Source organism: Microcebus murinus, chromosome 28 (assembly GCF_040939455.1).
Source record: "Microcebus murinus isolate Inina chromosome 28, M.murinus_Inina_mat1.0, whole genome shotgun sequence".
Taxonomy (NCBI): Eukaryota; Metazoa; Chordata; class Mammalia; order Primates; family Cheirogaleidae; genus Microcebus; species Microcebus murinus.
The window spans coordinates 1,326,310-1,343,759 of record NC_134131.1 but is presented as its reverse complement, the minus strand read 5'-3'; the positions used below and the strand labels follow the sequence as shown (position 1 = coordinate 1,343,759).

General features: G+C 40.8%; 1 protein-coding gene and 1 pseudogene across 6 annotated transcripts in view; one reads left to right on the top strand and one right to left on the bottom strand.

The window, feature by feature from the left end:
- The window catches only part of UIMC1 (ubiquitin interaction motif containing 1), a 99,534-nt gene that overhangs the window by 22,836 nt on the left and 59,248 nt on the right, over positions 1-17,450 (top strand). For all 6 annotated transcript variants that reach the window (XM_075998410.1, XM_075998413.1, XM_075998408.1 and 3 more), the window contains exons 2-3: positions 2,450-2,604; positions 10,474-10,558. In XM_075998410.1, coding sequence (XP_075854525.1) covers positions 2,458-2,604; positions 10,474-10,558 — 232 coding nt within the window. In that variant the 5' untranslated portion in view covers positions 2,450-2,457. The remainder of the gene's footprint in view (positions 1-2,449; positions 2,605-10,473; positions 10,559-17,450) is intronic.
- Positions 13,056-13,693, bottom strand: LOC105883847 (nucleosome assembly protein 1-like 1; annotated as a pseudogene).

Below are 17,450 nucleotides of genomic sequence, written 5' to 3'. Positions count from 1 at the left end.
ACCTTGTGACCAAGTTTAAGAACTCTTCATCAGCAGTTCTGTAAGTATTAATCTAAGATCTGTCTTTTTATTAATAATTTCTCAGATTCCATATACTTTCCCCTCGGGTGTCTTTGCTGTTTCTCTCTTGGTCCCCAAAGAGATGTATTTACTTTTTCTTTTCTTTTCTTTTTTTTTTGAGACAGAGTCTCACTTTGTTGCCCAGGCTAGAGTGCGTGCTGTGGCATCAGCCTAGCTCACAGCAACCTCAATCTCCTGGGCTCAAGCAATGCTGCTGCCTCAGCCTCCCGAGTAGGGGGGACTACAGGCGTGTGCCACCATGCCCGGCTAAATTTTTTCTCTATATATTAGTTGGCCAATTAATTTCTTTCTATTTATAGTAGAGACGGGGTCTCGCTCTTGCTCAGGTTGTTTTCGAACTTCTGAGCTCAAAGGATCCACCTGCCTCAGCCTCCCAGAGAGCTAGGATTACAGGCGTGAGCCACCATGCCCAGCCTGTGTATATATTTTTTAGTGGGCCAATTGATTTATTTCTATTTTTAGTAGAGATGGGGTCTCGCTCAGGCTGGTTTCGAACTCTTGACCTCGAGCGATCCGCCCGCCTCAGCCTCCCAGAGTGCTAGGATTACAGGCGTGAGCCACCACGCCCGGCTGTGTTTGCTTTTTCTTTGGATAGTTTTCATTATAGTAATAGCAGACCTGAATCTAAAAAGGTAGGGTGGCCCAGTGTGGTGGCTTATCCCTGTAATCCAAGCACTTTGGAGGAGACCAAGGTGGGAGGATTGCTTGAGACCAAGAGTTCAAGAGCAGACTGAGATTCATAGACCCTAATGCCACAAAAATAGAAAATTAGGCATGATGGTGCATGTGTGCCTGTAGTCCCAGCTACTGAAGAAGTTGAGGCAGGAGGATCACTTGAGCCTAGGAGTTTGAGATTGTAGTGAGCTATGATGCCAGTGCACTCTAACCCAGGCAACAGAGTATGACCCTGTATCCAACATCAAAAGACACAAAGGTGGGGTAAGGTGAGTTGTTAAAACTGAAGACTTTATTAATTTATATTAGAAATATGGCACCATTTGTACCAACTAGTGTGTGTTTTCCATTTTTTTTAAGGCAAGCACGAGGTAAAATTTATTGAGGGGGGAACAAGATAGGATTATAGAGCAAGACCAAGATACATACTCCAGGCCGGGCGCTGTGGCTCACGCCTGTAATCCTAGCTCTTGGGAGGCCAAGGCGGGCGGATTGCTCAAGGTCAGGAGTTCAAAACCAGCCTGAGCAAGAGCGAGACCCCGTCTCTACTATAAATAGAAAGAAATTAATTGGCCAACTGATATATATATAAAAAAAATTAGCCGGGCATGGTGGCGCATGCCTGTAGTCCCAGCTACTCGGGAGGCTGAGGCAGAAGGATCACTCGAGCCCAGGAGTTTGAGGTTGCTGTGAGCTAGGCTGACGCCATGGCACTCACTCTAGCCTGGACAACAAAGCGAGACTCTGTCTCAAAAAAAAAAAAAAAAAAAAAAAAAAGATACATACTCCATAGATGATGACTGGACCCCCTTGTCATAGCAAAAGAGACTGTTTTCCAATTTCTGTTTAGTATTTAGAAAATTGTCCCTACTATTTGTGAATTAATATAAAAAATTCATTTTAATTTAGGTTTTTTTTTTTTTTGAGACAGGGTCTTGCTCTGTCAACCCAGCCGGAGTGCAGTGGCATCATCATATAGCTCACAGCAACCTCAAACTCTTGGACTTAAGCAATCCTCTGCTTCAGCCTCCCAAGTAGCTGGGACTACAGGCACATGCCATGATGCCTGGCTAATTTTTCTATATTTTGTAGAGACAGGGTCTCGCTCTTGCTCAGGCTGGTCTCGAGCTCCTTAGCTCAAGCTATCCTCCTGCTTTGGCCTCTCAGACTGCTAGGAGTACAGGCGTGTGCCATCGTGACCAACCATCGTTTTAATTTAGGAAGTAAAAATATGTCATTTTATTTGTGTTTTAATTTGTGTAATGATAACTTGATAAATTACATACTTTCATATATTTGTATTTTGTGTTTTTTTCCTCTTGTGAATTGACGGTGTTTTAGTCTGTTCCTGTTGCTATAACAAAATACCTTAGGCTGGGTAATTTCTAAACAATAGAAATACTACTCACAGTTGTGAAGGCTGGGAAATTCAAGATCAAGGGGGCTAGCACATTTACCCAATCTGGGTAGGGATTGCTTTCTGCTTAACAGAAGGTGCCTTCTTGCTGCATCCTCACGTGGCAGAAGAGCAAAATAGGCAAGCAAGATCCCTCAGGCCTCTTTTATAAGGGCACTAATCCCATGTGCAAGGGCTCTGTCCTGATGACCCATTTACTTTTTCTTTTACATAATCAAATTGAATAGCTTCCAGAAAACTTATATTTTGAGTAAATTATTTGTCCTTGTATTTCAGACAAAAGGATGCCACGGAGAAAGAAAAAAGTTAAAGAAGCCTCTGAATCTCAGAACCTGGAGAAGAAGGGTACAGAAACTACCAGTTCTGTCAGTGTGAAGAGGAAGCGTAGACTTGAGGATGCGTTCATTGTGATATCTGATAGTGATGGAGAGGTTAGTATTCTGAAAAGTGGAGTTCTAGGTCTCAAACTAGTCCTCTTTACTTATGAGTGGTTTGTTTTATGACTGTACCTTAACACGAGCTCACCAAGACCATGTAATTTTTACTCAGCTTTGTTTTGATTTGTAAATGGAATTAAGAATTATTTAAAGTAATCATGCTGTTTGGTTGAGGGTGGCTCATAGGTCTTCAGTTTTGTAATATAGTAAGCCAAAGCGATATTTTAGAACGATTTGAATAATCTAAATAAATCAATTGTAAATCTTAATTTTTATGTGTCTGGGAAGTGAGAGAAAGAAAATGTGAATGTTCTTAAGTCTCTAGATATGTTCTAGATATAGTATCACTGAGCCACCTGTAACTATTTAAGTTAAAATTAATTAAAATTAAAAATCAGGAGTTGGGCTCAGTGGCTCATGCAATTTGGAAGGCTGAGGTGGAAGGATTGTTTGAGGCCAGGAGTTTGAGATGATCTTGGGCAACATAGAGAGCTATCCCTAAAAAATTTAAAAAAAAATTAGCCGGGCAATGTGGCATATGCCTGTAGTCCCAGCTACTCTGCAGGCTGAGGCAGGAGGATCACTTGAGCCTAAGATTTTGAGGCTTTGGTGAGCTGTGATTGTGCCATTGCACTCTAGCTTGGGTGACAGAGCAAGATCTCATCTCAAAAAAAAAAAAAAAATCAGTTCCTCTGTTATACTAGTCAATTTCAAGTGATCAAAGCCACACAAGGCTAGTGTCTATTACCACAGCTATAGAAAATTTCCATCATTGTGGAAAGCTTTATTAGAGCTTCTCTAGATCTTAACCTCTTTTTTTTTTTTTTTTTTTGAGACAGAGTCTCGCTTTGTTGTCCAGGCTAGAGTGAGTGCCGTGGTGTCAGCCTAGCTCACAGCAGCCTCAAACTCCTGGGCTCCAGTGATCCTTCTGCCTCAGCCTCCCGAGTAGCTGGGACTACAGGCATGTGCCACCATGCCCGGCTAATTTTTTTTTTTTTTTTTTTATGGTTATACGTCAGAGTGATAATTTTTTTTTATATATATATATCAGTTGGCCAATTAATTTCTTTCTATTTATAGTAGAGACGGGGTCTCGCTCTTGCTCAGGCTGGTTTTGAACTCCTGACCTTGAGCAATCCACCTGCCTCGGCCTCTCAGAGAGCTAGGATTACAGGCGTGAGCCACCACGCCCGGCCCAACCTCTTTCCTTTGTTCCCTATTTCCATTTGCTTATTGGAGTTTTCTACCTGCCTAAGATCACATCTAATAGGCAGTGAACAAAGTCATCATTTTTTCCTCCAGAGTTCTCTTTTTTTTTTTTTTGAGACAGAGTCTCACTCTGTTGCCTGGGCTGGAATGCCGTGGCATCAACCTAACTCACAGCAACCTGAAACTCCTGGGCTCAAGCAATCCTGCCTCAGCCTCCCGAGTAGCTGGGACTACAGGCATGCGCCACCATGCCAGGCTAATTTTTTATATATATATTTTTTTGTTGTTGTTTTGAGACAGAGTCTCGCTTTGTTGCCCAAGCTAGAGTGAGTGCCGTGGCGTCAGCCTAGCTCACAGAAACCTCAAAGTCCTGGGCTCAAGCAATCCTCCTGCCTCAGCCTCACGAGTACCTGGGACTACAGGCATGTGCCACCATGCCCGGCCAATTTTTTCTATATATATTAGTTGGCCAATTAATTTCTGTTTATAGTAGAGACGGAGTCTTGCTCTTGCTCAGGCTGGTTTCGAATTCCTGACCTCGAGCAATCCACCCGTCCCGGCCTCCCAGAGTGTTAGGATTATAGGCCTGAGCCACCGCGCCTGGCCTATATATATTTTTAGTTGGCCAATTTTTCTTTCTTTCTCTTTTTAGTAGGGACAGGGTCTCACTCTTGCTCAGGCTGGTTTTGAACTGACCTTGAGTGTTCCGCTTGCCTTGGCCTCCCAGAGTGCCAGCAGATTTTCTTTTCTTTCTCCTGTGTCTTCTATCTCATTTAAGGGTAGAACCACTCATTTGCTACAAGCTATAAAGCTCAGAATTATCTTGGCCTCGTTTCTTCTTCTCATCTTTTACACCTGATTGATCATTACATGCTTTAATTTTTACCTCTTAAATGATACCCTTCCTGTCCTTCCGTTTCCATTTTCATTTCTTTTCCTGATTATCTCTTATTTGGGTTATACTGCAGACTCTGAACTGCCTTCAGTTTTTCCTGTGTTCCATTTAACTTAGTGCAACTTTCTCTTAAGAATTCAGATTTTATCCTAGCTCTTGGGAGGCCGAGGCAGGCGGATTGCTCAAGGTCAGGAGTTCAAAACCAGCCTGAGCAAGAGCGAGACCCCGTCCCTACTATAAATAGAAAGAAATTAATTGGCCAACTGATATATATATAAAAAATTAGCCGGGCATGGTGGCTCATGTCTGTAGTCCCAGCTACTCGGGAGGCTGAGGCAGAAGGATCGCTGGAGCCCAGGAGTTTGAGGTTGCTGTGAGCTAGGCTGACACCACGGCACTCACTCTAGCCTGGACAACAAAGCGAGACTCTGTCTCAAAAAAAAAAAAAACAATTCAGATTTTAGATCTTTGTCCTTATTTGGTTAAAAACCTTTGGCTTGGCTGGGTGTGGTGGCTCATGCCTGTAATCCTAGCACTCTGGGAGGCTGAGGCGGGAGGATCGCTCAAGGTCAGGAGTTCAAAACCAGCTTGAGCAAGAGCGAGATGCCATCTCTACTAAAAATAGAAAGACATTAATTGGCCAACTAAAAATATATATAAAAAATTAGCTGGGTGTGGTGGCGTGTGCCTGTAGTCCTAGCTGCCAGGGAGGTTGAGGCAGGAGGATCACTTGAGCCCAGGAGTTTGAGGTTACTGTGAGCTAGGCTGATGCCACGTCACTCTAGCCGGGGCAACAGAGCAAGACTGTCTCAAAAAAAAAATACTTTGGCTCCATAATCCCTACAGGATTAGTTTAGAATTTTAACATGGTATATTCTGTAGGAATTTTGACAATATAGACTCATTCATATATATATATATATATAAAATTTTTTTTTTTTTAAGAGATAGGGTCTCACTCTGTTTTCCTGGCTGGAATGCAGAGGAGTGATCCTAGCTCACTGTAGCTTCAAACACTAATTTCTTAATCTTTTTTAGAGACAGGGTCTTGCCAGGTTGCTTAGGCTGGTGTGGAACTTCTGGCCTCTAGTGACCCTCCCACCTTGGCCTCCCAAAGTGCTAGGATTACAGCCATGAGCTACCATGCCTGGCTTTATATATATTCTTATCAGCAGTATACTAATTTTATTGTATCCTTGCCAAGACTATTTCCATGTTTTTGGATTTTTTTTCCCAAATTTGATAATAAAAAATTATATGTTTTTAGGCCGGGCGTGGTGGCTCACGCCTGTAATCCTAGCACTTTGGGAGGCCGAGGCGGGCGGATTGCTCAAGGTCAGGAGTTCGAAACCAGCCTGAGCAAGACCCCGTCTCTACCAAAAATAGAAATAAATTAATTGACCAACTAAAATATATATATACAAAAAATTAGCCGGGCATGGTGGCACATGCCTGTAGTCCCAGCTACTCGGGAGGCTGAGGCAGAAGGATCGCTGAGCCCCGGAGATTGAGGTTGCTGTGAGCCAGGCTGACGCCACGGCACTCACTCTAGCCTGGGCAACAAAGTGAGACTCTGTCTCAAAAAAAAAAAAAAAAAAAAAATTATATGTTTTTAATAATAAGCAAGATTGAACTTTTTTTTTTTTTTTTTTTTTGAGACAGAGTCTCACTTTTGTTGCCCAGGCTAGAGTGAGTGCCGTGGCGTCAGCCTAGCTCACAGCAACCTCAAACTCCTGGGCTCAAGCGATCCTCCTGCCTCAGCCTCCCAAGTAGCTGGGACTACAGGCATGTGCCACCATGCCCGGCTAATTTTTTGTATATATATTTTTAGTTGGTCAATTAATTTCTTTCTATTTTTAGTAGAGACGGGGTCTCGCTCAAGATGGTTTCGAACTCCCAACCTCGAGCAATCCGCCCGCCTCGGCCTCCCAGAGTGCTAGGATTACAGGCGTGAGCCACCGCGCCCGGCCTAAGATTGAACTTTTTAAATATCTTTTTAGTTTTAAAAAAAATATCCGGCCGGGCGGTGGCTCACGCCTGTAATCCTAGCTCTCTGGAAAGCCAGGGCAGGCGGATTAGTTGAGGTCAGGAGTTCAAAACTAGCCTGAGCAAGAGCGAGACCCCGTCTCTACTATAAATAGAAATTAATTGGCCAATTAATATATATAGAAAAAATTAGCCGGGCATGGTGGCACGTGCCTGTAGTCCCAGCTGCTCGGGAGGCTGAGGCAGGAGGATTGCTTGAGCCCAGGACTTTGAGATTGCTGTGAGCTAGGCTGACGCCATGGCACTCACTCTAGCCTGGGCAACAAATTGAGACTCTGTCTCAAAAAAAAAAAAAAAAAAATTTCATCTGGCCAGGCGTGGTGGCTCATGCCTGTAATCCTAGCTCTCTGGGAAGCCAGGGCAGGCGGATTAGTTGAGGTCAGGAGTTCAAAACTAGCCTGGGCAAGGGTGAGACCCTGTCTTTACTAAAAATAGAAAGAAATTAGCCGAACAACTAAAAATATATAGAAAAAATTAGCTGGACATAGTGGCACATGCTTATAGTCCCAGGTACTCAGGAGGCTGAGGCAGAAGGATTGCTCAAGCTCAGGAGTTTGAGGTTGCCGTGAGCCAGCCTGACACCATGGCACTGTAGCCCAGGCAACAGAGCAAGACCATCTCAAAAATTTTTTTCTCCTAGTCAATCTTCACATAAGATTTTCTTTTATGTTTTCCTTTAAGAAATTTGATCATGTTATGTGTTACATTTAGGTATATGGTCCATTTTGAGTTAATTTTTATATATGATGTAAGATATGGATCTATGTTTATTTTTTTGTACATTGTATCCAATTATTTCAGGACTGTATTTTAGAAAGGCTATCCTTCCTTCACCCTTCACTGCATTGCCTTGACAACTTTGTTAAAAATCAGTTATGCATATACTATATATGAGGGTTTACTTTTGGACTCTTAGACCTTTTTGTCTATCTTATATCACTATCCTGCTGCTTTGATTACTATTGCTTTTTTTTTTTTTTAATAAGTTCTGACTTTATTGAAACTGTTAGAGAAGACACAATTCAAATAAGAACCATTGTTACGGTTGTTGTTTTTTTTTTTTAGACAGAGTCTTGCTCTGTTGCCCGGGCTAGAGTGCCATGGCATCAGACTAGCTCACAGCAACCTCCAACTCAAGTGATCCTCCTGCCTCAGCGTCCCAAGTAGCCTCCCTTTCCATCTGTATAAATTTGACTATTCTAGGTACCTCATAGGAGTGGAATCATGCACTATTTGTCTTTTTGTGACTGGTTTATTTTACTTAGCATATAATATCTTCAAGGTTTATCCATGTTGTATCATGTGTCAGGATATCATTCCTTTTTAAAGCTGAAGAATATTTCATTATATGTAAATACTACGTTTTGTTGATCCTTTAGGTTGTTTCCATCTTATGGATATTGTGAACAAAGTGGTTGAGAACATAGTTGTACAGATATTCGTTCAAGTTCTTGCTTTCAGTTCTTTTGAGTACATACCCAGAAGTGGAATTCTCTTTTTAGTTTTTTTGTGGAATTGCTGTAATGTTTTCCATAGTGGCTGTATTACTTGACATTCCTACCAGCAACACAGGGGTTCCGATTACTCTGCATCCTCCCAGTACTTATTTTCTGTTTTGTTTTGTTTTTAAATAATAGCCAGCCTAATGTGTGAGAAGTGATATCTCATTTTTGGTTTTGATTTGCATTTCCCTAATGACTGATGATGGTGAGCTTCTTTTCATGTGATTATTCACCATTTGTATATCTTCTTTGGAGATATGTCTAAGTCTTTTGCCTATTTTTTAGTTGTTTCCTTTTTTGTTGTTGAATTATAGGAATTCTTTGTATGTTCTGGATATTAGTCCATTGTAAGATACATGATTTGCAAACATTTTCTCCTGTTCTATGTGATGTCTTTTCACTCTGTCGATAGTGTCATTTGATATACAAAAAATTTTAATTTCGATGTAGTCCAGTTTATCTACCCTTTTTGTTACTGCCTGTGCTTTTAGTGTCATATCTAAGAAATCAGTCTTTTTTTTGTTGTTGTTTCTTTCCCCCTCAATCTTTCTTACAGTCTTTGATTCGTTTTGAGTTAGTTTTTGTATGCGGAGTAAGGTAGTGGTCCAGCTTTCTTATTTTGTGTGTAGATAATCCAGTTTCCCAACATTTATTGATATTTTAACTTTTTTTTTTTTTTTTTTTTTTTTGAGACAGAGTCTCGCTTTGTTGCCCAGGCTAGAGTGGGTGCCATGGCATCAGCCTAGCTCACAGAACCTCAAACTCCTGGGCTCAAGCGATCCTCCTGCCTCAGCCTCCCGGGTAGCTGGGACTACAGGCATGCGCCACCATGCCCGGCTAATTTTTTATATATACATCAGTTGGCCAATTAATTTCTTTCTATTTATAGTAGAGACGGGGTCTCGCTCTTGCTCAGGCTGGTTTTGAACTCCTGACCTTGAGCAATCCGCCCGCCTCGGCCTCCCAAGAGCTAGGATTACAGGCGTGAGCCACAGCGCCCGGCCGATATTTTAACTTTTAACCTGTGTATGCCTTTATATTTAAATTGGGTTTCTTGTAGACAGTATGTGTTTGACTCTTGCTATTTTATGCATCATTTCTACATTATTAGAGCATACAACATTTACATATTTTTCTTGTATTTCATTTTTATGTTTTTGTGTTAGATCTAAAATTAAAAAAAATTCATGTTCAGTTCTTTTGCTAAAGTTAGTATAATCATTTCTTGGCTGAATGATGCTCATTCTTTATTAGATTTGTCGAGAAGGGCTTGTGAGTATAGTACTTCCTGAGTTCTTGAATGTTTGACACTTTTTATATAGTCTTGTTTGTTTGTTTGTTGTCTTACTCTGTTGCCCCTGCGAGAGTGCAGTTTATCATCATAGCTCACTGTAACCTCAAACTCCTGGGTTCAAGCAATCCTCCTGCCTCAGTCTTCCAAGTAGCTGGGACTACAGGTGCACCTAATTTTTCTATTTTTAGTAGAGATCGGTCTTGCTCTTGCTCAGGCTGGTCTCTCCTTGACCACTGCGTCCAGCCTATTAATGTTTTTTTTTTTTTTTTTTGAGACAGAGTCTCACTTTGTTGCCCAGGCTTAGAGTAAGTGCCGTGGCGTCAGCCTCGCTCACAGCAACCTCAAACTCCTGGGCTCAAGTGATCCTCCTGCCTCAGCCTCCCAAGTAGCTGGGACTACAGGCATGCGCCACCATGCCCGGCTAATTTTTTCTATATATATTAGTTGGCCAATTAATTTCTTTCTATTTATTGTAGAGATGGGGTCTCACTCTTGCTCAGGCTGGTTTTGAACTCCTGACCTCGAGCGATCTGCCCGCCTCAGCCTCCCAGAGAGCTAGGATTATAGGCGTGAGCCACCACGCCTGGCCCTATTAATTGTTTTTAAACCTTGAATCAAGCATCTCTGATCTTGGGTGATGCTTACTGGTATTTTGGAGGTAGATTGGTTTTTACATGCCTGTGTATGTGACAGATAATAATGTCAGTATAGTATACATTTTTATTTGTAGTTTTTATTGGCTCTAGATTTTACATGTTTTCTTTTTAGTGCTAAAAGAGATCTTCTGATGTTTTATGTACGCATTTATAACAATCACTGATTCTTCAGAGGCCTCTTATTAGCTACAGAGAAGGTAGGAGATAAAGAAATTACTACTAATGGCAGCCACCCTGATCATATTTCTTGTTTTGCAACAGGAACCAAAGGAGGAGAATGGATTGCAGAAAGCGAAGACAAAACAATCCAATAGAGCAAAGTGTTTGGCTAAAAGAAAAATTGCACGTATGTTTTCATTTTTGTTGAGAATGGTTTTGAAATTCTAACAGTCAACGTTTTCTTCATTAGGAGAAGAGAGCTCTCTGAATAAGGATGGATGTGTTTCCTGTTTATACTGGATTTCATTAAAATTTTTAGGAGTGGCTTTGAGAGCTACTTACAGCTTTTTTTTTTTTGCTTTTTTTTTGAGACAGAGTGTCACTTTGTTGCCCAGCCTAGAGTGAGTGCCCTGGCGTCAGCCTAGCTCACAGCAACCTCAAACTCCTGGGCACAAGCAATCCTGCTGCCTCAGCTTCCCGAGGAGCTGGGACTACAGGCATGTGTCACCATGCCCGGCTCATTTTTTCTGTATATATTAGTTGACCAATTAATTTCTTTCTGTTTTTATAGTAGAGACGGGGTCTCGCTCTTGCTCAGGCTTGTTTCTAACTCATGACCTTGAGCAATCTGCCTGCCTCGGCCTCCCAGAGTGCTAGGATTACAGGTGTGAGCCACTGCACCCGGCCCATAATTTAGCTCTTTGTTGGTAAATTATTGCATAATGTCCAGAGATAGCTGTCTCTATGATCATATCTATTTAATGTATTCAAATTACCATCAGTCTTGAGAATTATAGGTAGTAGTTACTTTCTGAAATGCAATAATCCTTAATCAATGGTTAAGTTTTTGTGACCATTGGTAGGCTGTTGATATAGTTGTCTATTTGGTTATTCTGGATCTTTTTTTTTTTTTTTTACAGACAGAGTCTCACTCTGTTGCCCGGGCTAGAGTGTCATGGCATCAGATTAGCTCACAGCAACCTCAAGCTTAAGTGATCCTCCTGCCTCAGCCTCCCGAGTAGCTGGGAGGCATGCACCACCACACCTGGCTAATTTCTTCTATATTTAGTTTTCTGGCTAATTTCTTTCTATTTTTAGGAGAGACGGGGTCTTACTCTTTTCTGAGGCTGGTGTTGAACTCCTGACCTCAAGGTATTCTTCCACCTTGGCCTCCAGAGTGTTAGGATTACAGGTGTGAGCCACCTTATTCTGGATCTATATAATCAAAGTGAGTTTTACTTTTTTATTTAGTTGGATCATGCTTTTTTTAGCCAGTGTGACAATCTGACTTTTTTTTTTTTTTTTTTTTTTTTTTTGAGACAGAGTCTCGCTTTGTTGCCCAGGCTAGAGTGAGTGCCGTGGCGTCAGCCTAGCTCACAGCAACCTCAAACTCCTGGGCTCGAGTGATCCTTCTGCCTCAGCCTCCCGGGTAGCTGGGACTACAGGCATGCGCCACCATGCCCGGCTAATTTTTTATATATATATCAGTTGGCCAATTAATTTCTTTCTATTTATAGTAGAGACGGGGTCTCGCTCTTGCTCAGGCTGGTTTTGAACTCCTGACCTTGAGCAATCCGCCCGCCTCGGCCTCCCAAGAGCTAGGATTACAGGCGTGAGCCACAGCGCCCGGCCACAATCTGACTTTTATTTTTTGTATTTGGCAATTTTATTTTAGGCTGCAAAAACAAGCAAACAAACAACCAGTAACAAAAAACTTGAAATAGGCTTGACAAAAGATGTAAATTCATCCTTTCCAGGGAAGTAGAAGGCAGACCCTACCACAAAAAAAAGATACTTAGTTAATGGAGGTTAAATTTAAAAGTACAGTTAAATAATATCAGGCTAACTTTTGGAAAGCCTAGGTTTTATTCACCTCCCTGTGGTTCCAATAACTGTATTATGAGTTAAGTTTCTTTATAGTTAACTGTGTCACCTAAAATATAAAAATCCAGTAACAACCTAACAATTATTGCATATGGTGTTACTGGAAATTCTTAACCATATAGTTGATTCACCAAAATTATTTTTTAATGATGAATTGTCTTAGTTTATGTCACTGCATTTCTATAACAAAGTAATGAAAGGCACAGCCAATGCAAGCAGACTTAACCCCATTCAACTAACAGCTGAAGAAATACTTTGGTTCTTTGAGGAAAAAATTAGGGGGAAAAACGTGTTTCATTTAACAGTTATTAATTTTTTGGGGGGATAACAGTTATTAATTTTAATAGCTGTACTCCAATAGCTACATGATGAAAATATTCCAGAAGAACCAAACTATGTAGCAATGAATGAACATGCGTGAAATAATTTGTGCCTTCAACATACCTGGCAGAAAAACTATAGTTAAAATGCTAGGTAGAACAAATTGGTCTTTAAATATCAGTTCCTGTTCTTTAAAAAAAAATTACTGAGTCTACCAAGAAAATACAAAAACATAAGGCTGTAAGTAAATAATAGTTGTATTTAGGCTATTACAGTGCAGATTATCCTCAAGGCCACATACATCCTGCTTCACTGCTGCTTGTACTCTGCTGGGTTTTGATCCTTCTTTGGGTCATAGTCTGGATCATTTTCCTCATCTCCTCCTTCCCCTTCCTCATCTGCTTCCTCACCTTCTTTATCATAATCATCGTCGTCATCTTCATTTGCTTCTCCAGTGAAGTATAACACTGATCTTGGGATTATACAAAACTCATTGGCTGGCTGGCATCTGAAAACTTCACTTTAATATGTTTCAGGTGCTTCAGAATAGGTTCATCATGTTCCTGAACCATATCACTGAGCAAGTCAACATTCTTAAAAACAGTCAACCAAAATTCAGAAATTCCTTTGGGATCTTCTTTTTCTTCATCCTTTTTCTCCTCTTCAGTCTTGGCCTTTTCTTCTAGCTCCTCAGAAATTTCGTCGTCTTCATCTGGTTTCCATTCACATTCTTCGTCCATAGGTTCATAAATTGCATTAATAATCTCAAATCGCTTGTCAAATAAAGGCTGATAAAGAGCAGTATACTTCCTTTCAAGATCATGAACCTCCTCATAGAATTTGGCTTCTATCTGTGCACATTTAACTTGAAGGTTTTTGAGAGCATTCACTTGTCTTTTAACTACCCTAGGCAAGCTTTCAGTGTATCCTGTTGGTGTTTCTACCAGACCATCAAGTCTTTCTTGAGGGGCTGTAAGAATCTGAGGATTTTGCATCATCTGAACAGTCAGCTGACGCGCTTTGATTTTTGTTTCTTCATCAGTTTCTTTTCTTCTACTTCTTCAACATCCAAATCTTGATCAAGTTCACACTGTTTTTTGTTGTCAATGTCTGCCATGTTAAGATCTCCAAATACTGGCGGCTAGTATGTGGAGCCAGGCGGCCGGAGCTGCGCAGGCAGTGACTCAGGGCAGCAGCCCAGCGGGAGGAGCAGGAGGCGGCGCCTCGAGCACATGGCGCTAAAAAAGTGACAATCTGACTTTTAATTGGTGTGTTTAAACCATTTACATTTAATGTAATTATTGATTTATTTGGATTAAAATTTAACATTCTGGATGATGTTTATTTCAGTTTTTTGTTTCTTTCTGTACATTTTTATATTGAGTATTTATGATTTTATTTTATTTTTCATATTCATAAATATTTTATACTTGTGTCTTTTAAAAAATGTTTAATGATTGCCCTAGGGCTTATAAGTACACATATTTAGTCACATTTACTTTCAGATAATGTTATATAGTTTCATGTGTAGTGTAAACACTATGCAAAGGTATTTGCCCAATTCCCTTTTACCCTTCTTTGTATTTTTTTGTCATCTGTTTACCTTTTACATATATTATATACACATAATACATTGATACTATTTTTGCTTTAGATATTTGATTATCTTTTAGAGCAATGAAAATAAAAAATTAAGAATTTTGTGTTTTTTTATTTGAGGCATTTGAAGCACTCTTTTTCTTTGTGTATATAGACCAGAGTTTCTGTTCAGTATTAAATTCTTTCTGCCAGAAGAACTTCTTTGAACTGTTTTTGTAATATAGCAGTGAATTCTCTGTTTTTGTTTGAGAAAGCATTTCTCCATTTTTGGGTATAATTCATGGAGATATAATTCACATACCACCCAATTTACTTATTGAAAGCGTACAGTGGGCCGGGCGCTGGTGGTTCACACCTATAATCCTAGCATTCTTGGGAGGCTGAGGCGGGCGGATTGCTCGAGGTCAGGAGTTCAAAACCAGCTTCAGCAAGAGTGAGACCCCATCTCTACTATAAATAGAAAGAAATTAATTGGCCAACTAATATATATAGAAAAATTTAGCCAGGCATGGTAGCACATGCCTGTAGTCCCAGCTACTTGAGAGGCTGAGGCAGGAGGATTCCTTGAGCCCAGGAGTTTGAGGTTGCTGTGAGCTAGGCTGACGCCAGGGCACTTACTCTAGCCTGGGCAACAGAGTGAGACTTTGTCTCAAAAAAAAAAAAATCATACAGTGGCTTTTAGTACATTAACACAGTATTGTGCAACTGTCAACAAAGTCTAATTCTAGAACATTTTTATCACCCTAGAAAGGAACCTCATATCTTTTTTTTTTTTTCAAGAGAAAGTCTTGCTCTGTCACCCAGGCTAGAGTACAGTGGTGTCATCATAGCTCACAGCAACCTCAAACTCCTGGGCTCAAGCGATCCTCCTGCCTCAGCCTCCTGAGTAGCTGGGACTACAGGCATGCACCACCATGCCTGGCTAATTTTTTTTTCTATATATATTAGTTGGCCAATTAATTTCTTTCTATTTATAGTAGAGACGGGGTCTCGCTCTTGCTCAGGCTGGTTTTGAACTCCTGACCTCGAGCAATCCGCCCTCCTCGGCCTCCCAGAGTGCTAGGATTACAGGCGTGAGCCACTGCACCCGGCCTAGATTTCTTATTTCTTATTACTTAGTTATAGGAGTTTTTTATTCTGGATACAAGTCCTTTGTCAGATTGTATGTGTTGTGAATATGTTCTCCCATTTGTGGCTGGCTTGCCTTTTCATTTTCCTTTTTTTTTCGTTGTTTGAGACATAGAGTCTCTTGCCTAGGCTAGAGTGCCGTGGCATCAGCCTAGCTCACAGCAACTTCAAACTCCTGGGCTCAAGCGATCTTTCTGCTTCAGCCTCCCAAATAGCTTAGGACTACAGGCATGTGCCACCACACCCGGCTAATTTTTTCTAGTTTTAGTTGTTTGGCTAATTTCTTTCTATTTACAGTAGAGACAGGGTCTCACTCTTGCTCAGGCTGGTCTTGAACTCCTGAGCTCAAGCATTTCTCCCACCTTGGCCTCCCAAAGTGCTAGGATTACAGGCGTGAGCCACTGCGCCCGGCCCTGTCCATTATTTTTAAGATTAGATTTCCTATTTCTTATTACTTAATTATAGGAGTTCTTTATTCTGGATACAAGTCATTTGTCAGATTGTATGTATTGTGAATATGTTCTCCCATCTGTGGCTGGCTTGCCTTTTCATTTTCTTAAACAGTGTGTTCCAGAGAACAGGAGTTTTAAACTTTAATGAGGTCCATTTTTTTCCCTGTTTGATGGTTTTTTTTTCTTTTCGTGTCCTAAGAAATATTTGACTACCCCAAGGTTACAAAGATTTTCACCTGTTTTCTAGAATTTTTATAGTTTTAGCTTTTACATTTAGATGTTTGTATATAGTGTGAGGTAAGGGCTAAGGTTTTTTTTTTGAGACAGAGTCTCACTCTCTTGAGTGCCGTGGTGTCAGCCTAGCTCACAGCAACCTCAGACTCCTGGGCTCAAGCAATCCTTCTGCCTCAGCCTCCCAAGTAGCTGAGACTACGCATGCGCCACCATGCCTGGCTCATTTTTTCTATGTAGTTTTGGTTAGCCAATTAATTTCTTTCTACTTTTAGTAGAGTCGGGGTCTCGCTCTTGCTCAGGCTAGTTTTGAACTCCTGACCTTGAGCTATCCGCTGGCCTTGGCCTTCCAGAGTGCTAGGATTGCAGGCGTGAGCCACTGGGCCCGGCCTAAGGTTCTTTTTTAAATATGGATATTCAATCATTCTTGTACCTTTTGTTGGAAAGACTGTCCTTGCCTTGTTGTAAATCAGTTGAATATCAATGTGTGGATCTATTTCTGAATTTTGTGTTCTGTTTCATTTATTATTATTATTTTTTTTTTTGAGACAGAGTCTCGCTTTGTTGCCCAGGCTAGTGTGAGTGCCGTGGCGTCAGCCTCGCTCACAGCAACCTCAAACTCTTGGGCTCAAGCGATCCTCCTGCCTCAGCCTCCCAAGTAGCTGGGACTACAGGCATGCGCCACCATGCCCGGCTAGTTTTTTCTATATATATTAGTTGGCCAATTAAGTTCTTTCTATTTATGGTAGAGACGGGGTCTCGCTCTTGCTCAGGCTGGTTTTGAACTCCTGACCTCGAGCAATCCGCCCGCCTCGGCCTCCCAGAGTGCTAGGATTACAGGCGTGAGCCACCGCGCCCGGCCAAGACTCTTATTTTCTTTATGTATAAAACACAGATATACAATCAATACATAAATAGGAGATATAACATATCTGTGGTATTAAAATATCATGCAGAAGGCAGTGATGAGGGGGGGAAAAAGTCCAAAAGAGCCCCTTAGGGTGATTACCAAAAAAAAAAGTTTGAAACACTGATGTAGGTGAAACAACAAAAAAAATCACTGTAAGACACAAATTATGAAAATTGATACAAGAACAAACTGAAAACCTGACTAACTTTATATCTACTAAAGACATTGAATTTATAATTTAAAATGTTTCTATAAAGAAAATCCTAACCCCATGACACCCATCACTGGTGAATTCTATTAAAGAATAAGGAACCAAGAAATACCCAACTAATTCAGAAAATAAGAAGTCAATTCTCCCCCAAACTGATTTATAAATTTAGCACAATCCCAATCAGAATCAAGTTGATTCTAAAATTTATATAGGAATGCAAAGAACCCAGATTAACCAAAACAATTTTAAAAATAAAGTTGGACTTGAAGACATTATAAACATACAGTAACCAAGAAAGGGTGGCAATGGCATAATGATAAACATAATGATAAAGCCTGGGCAA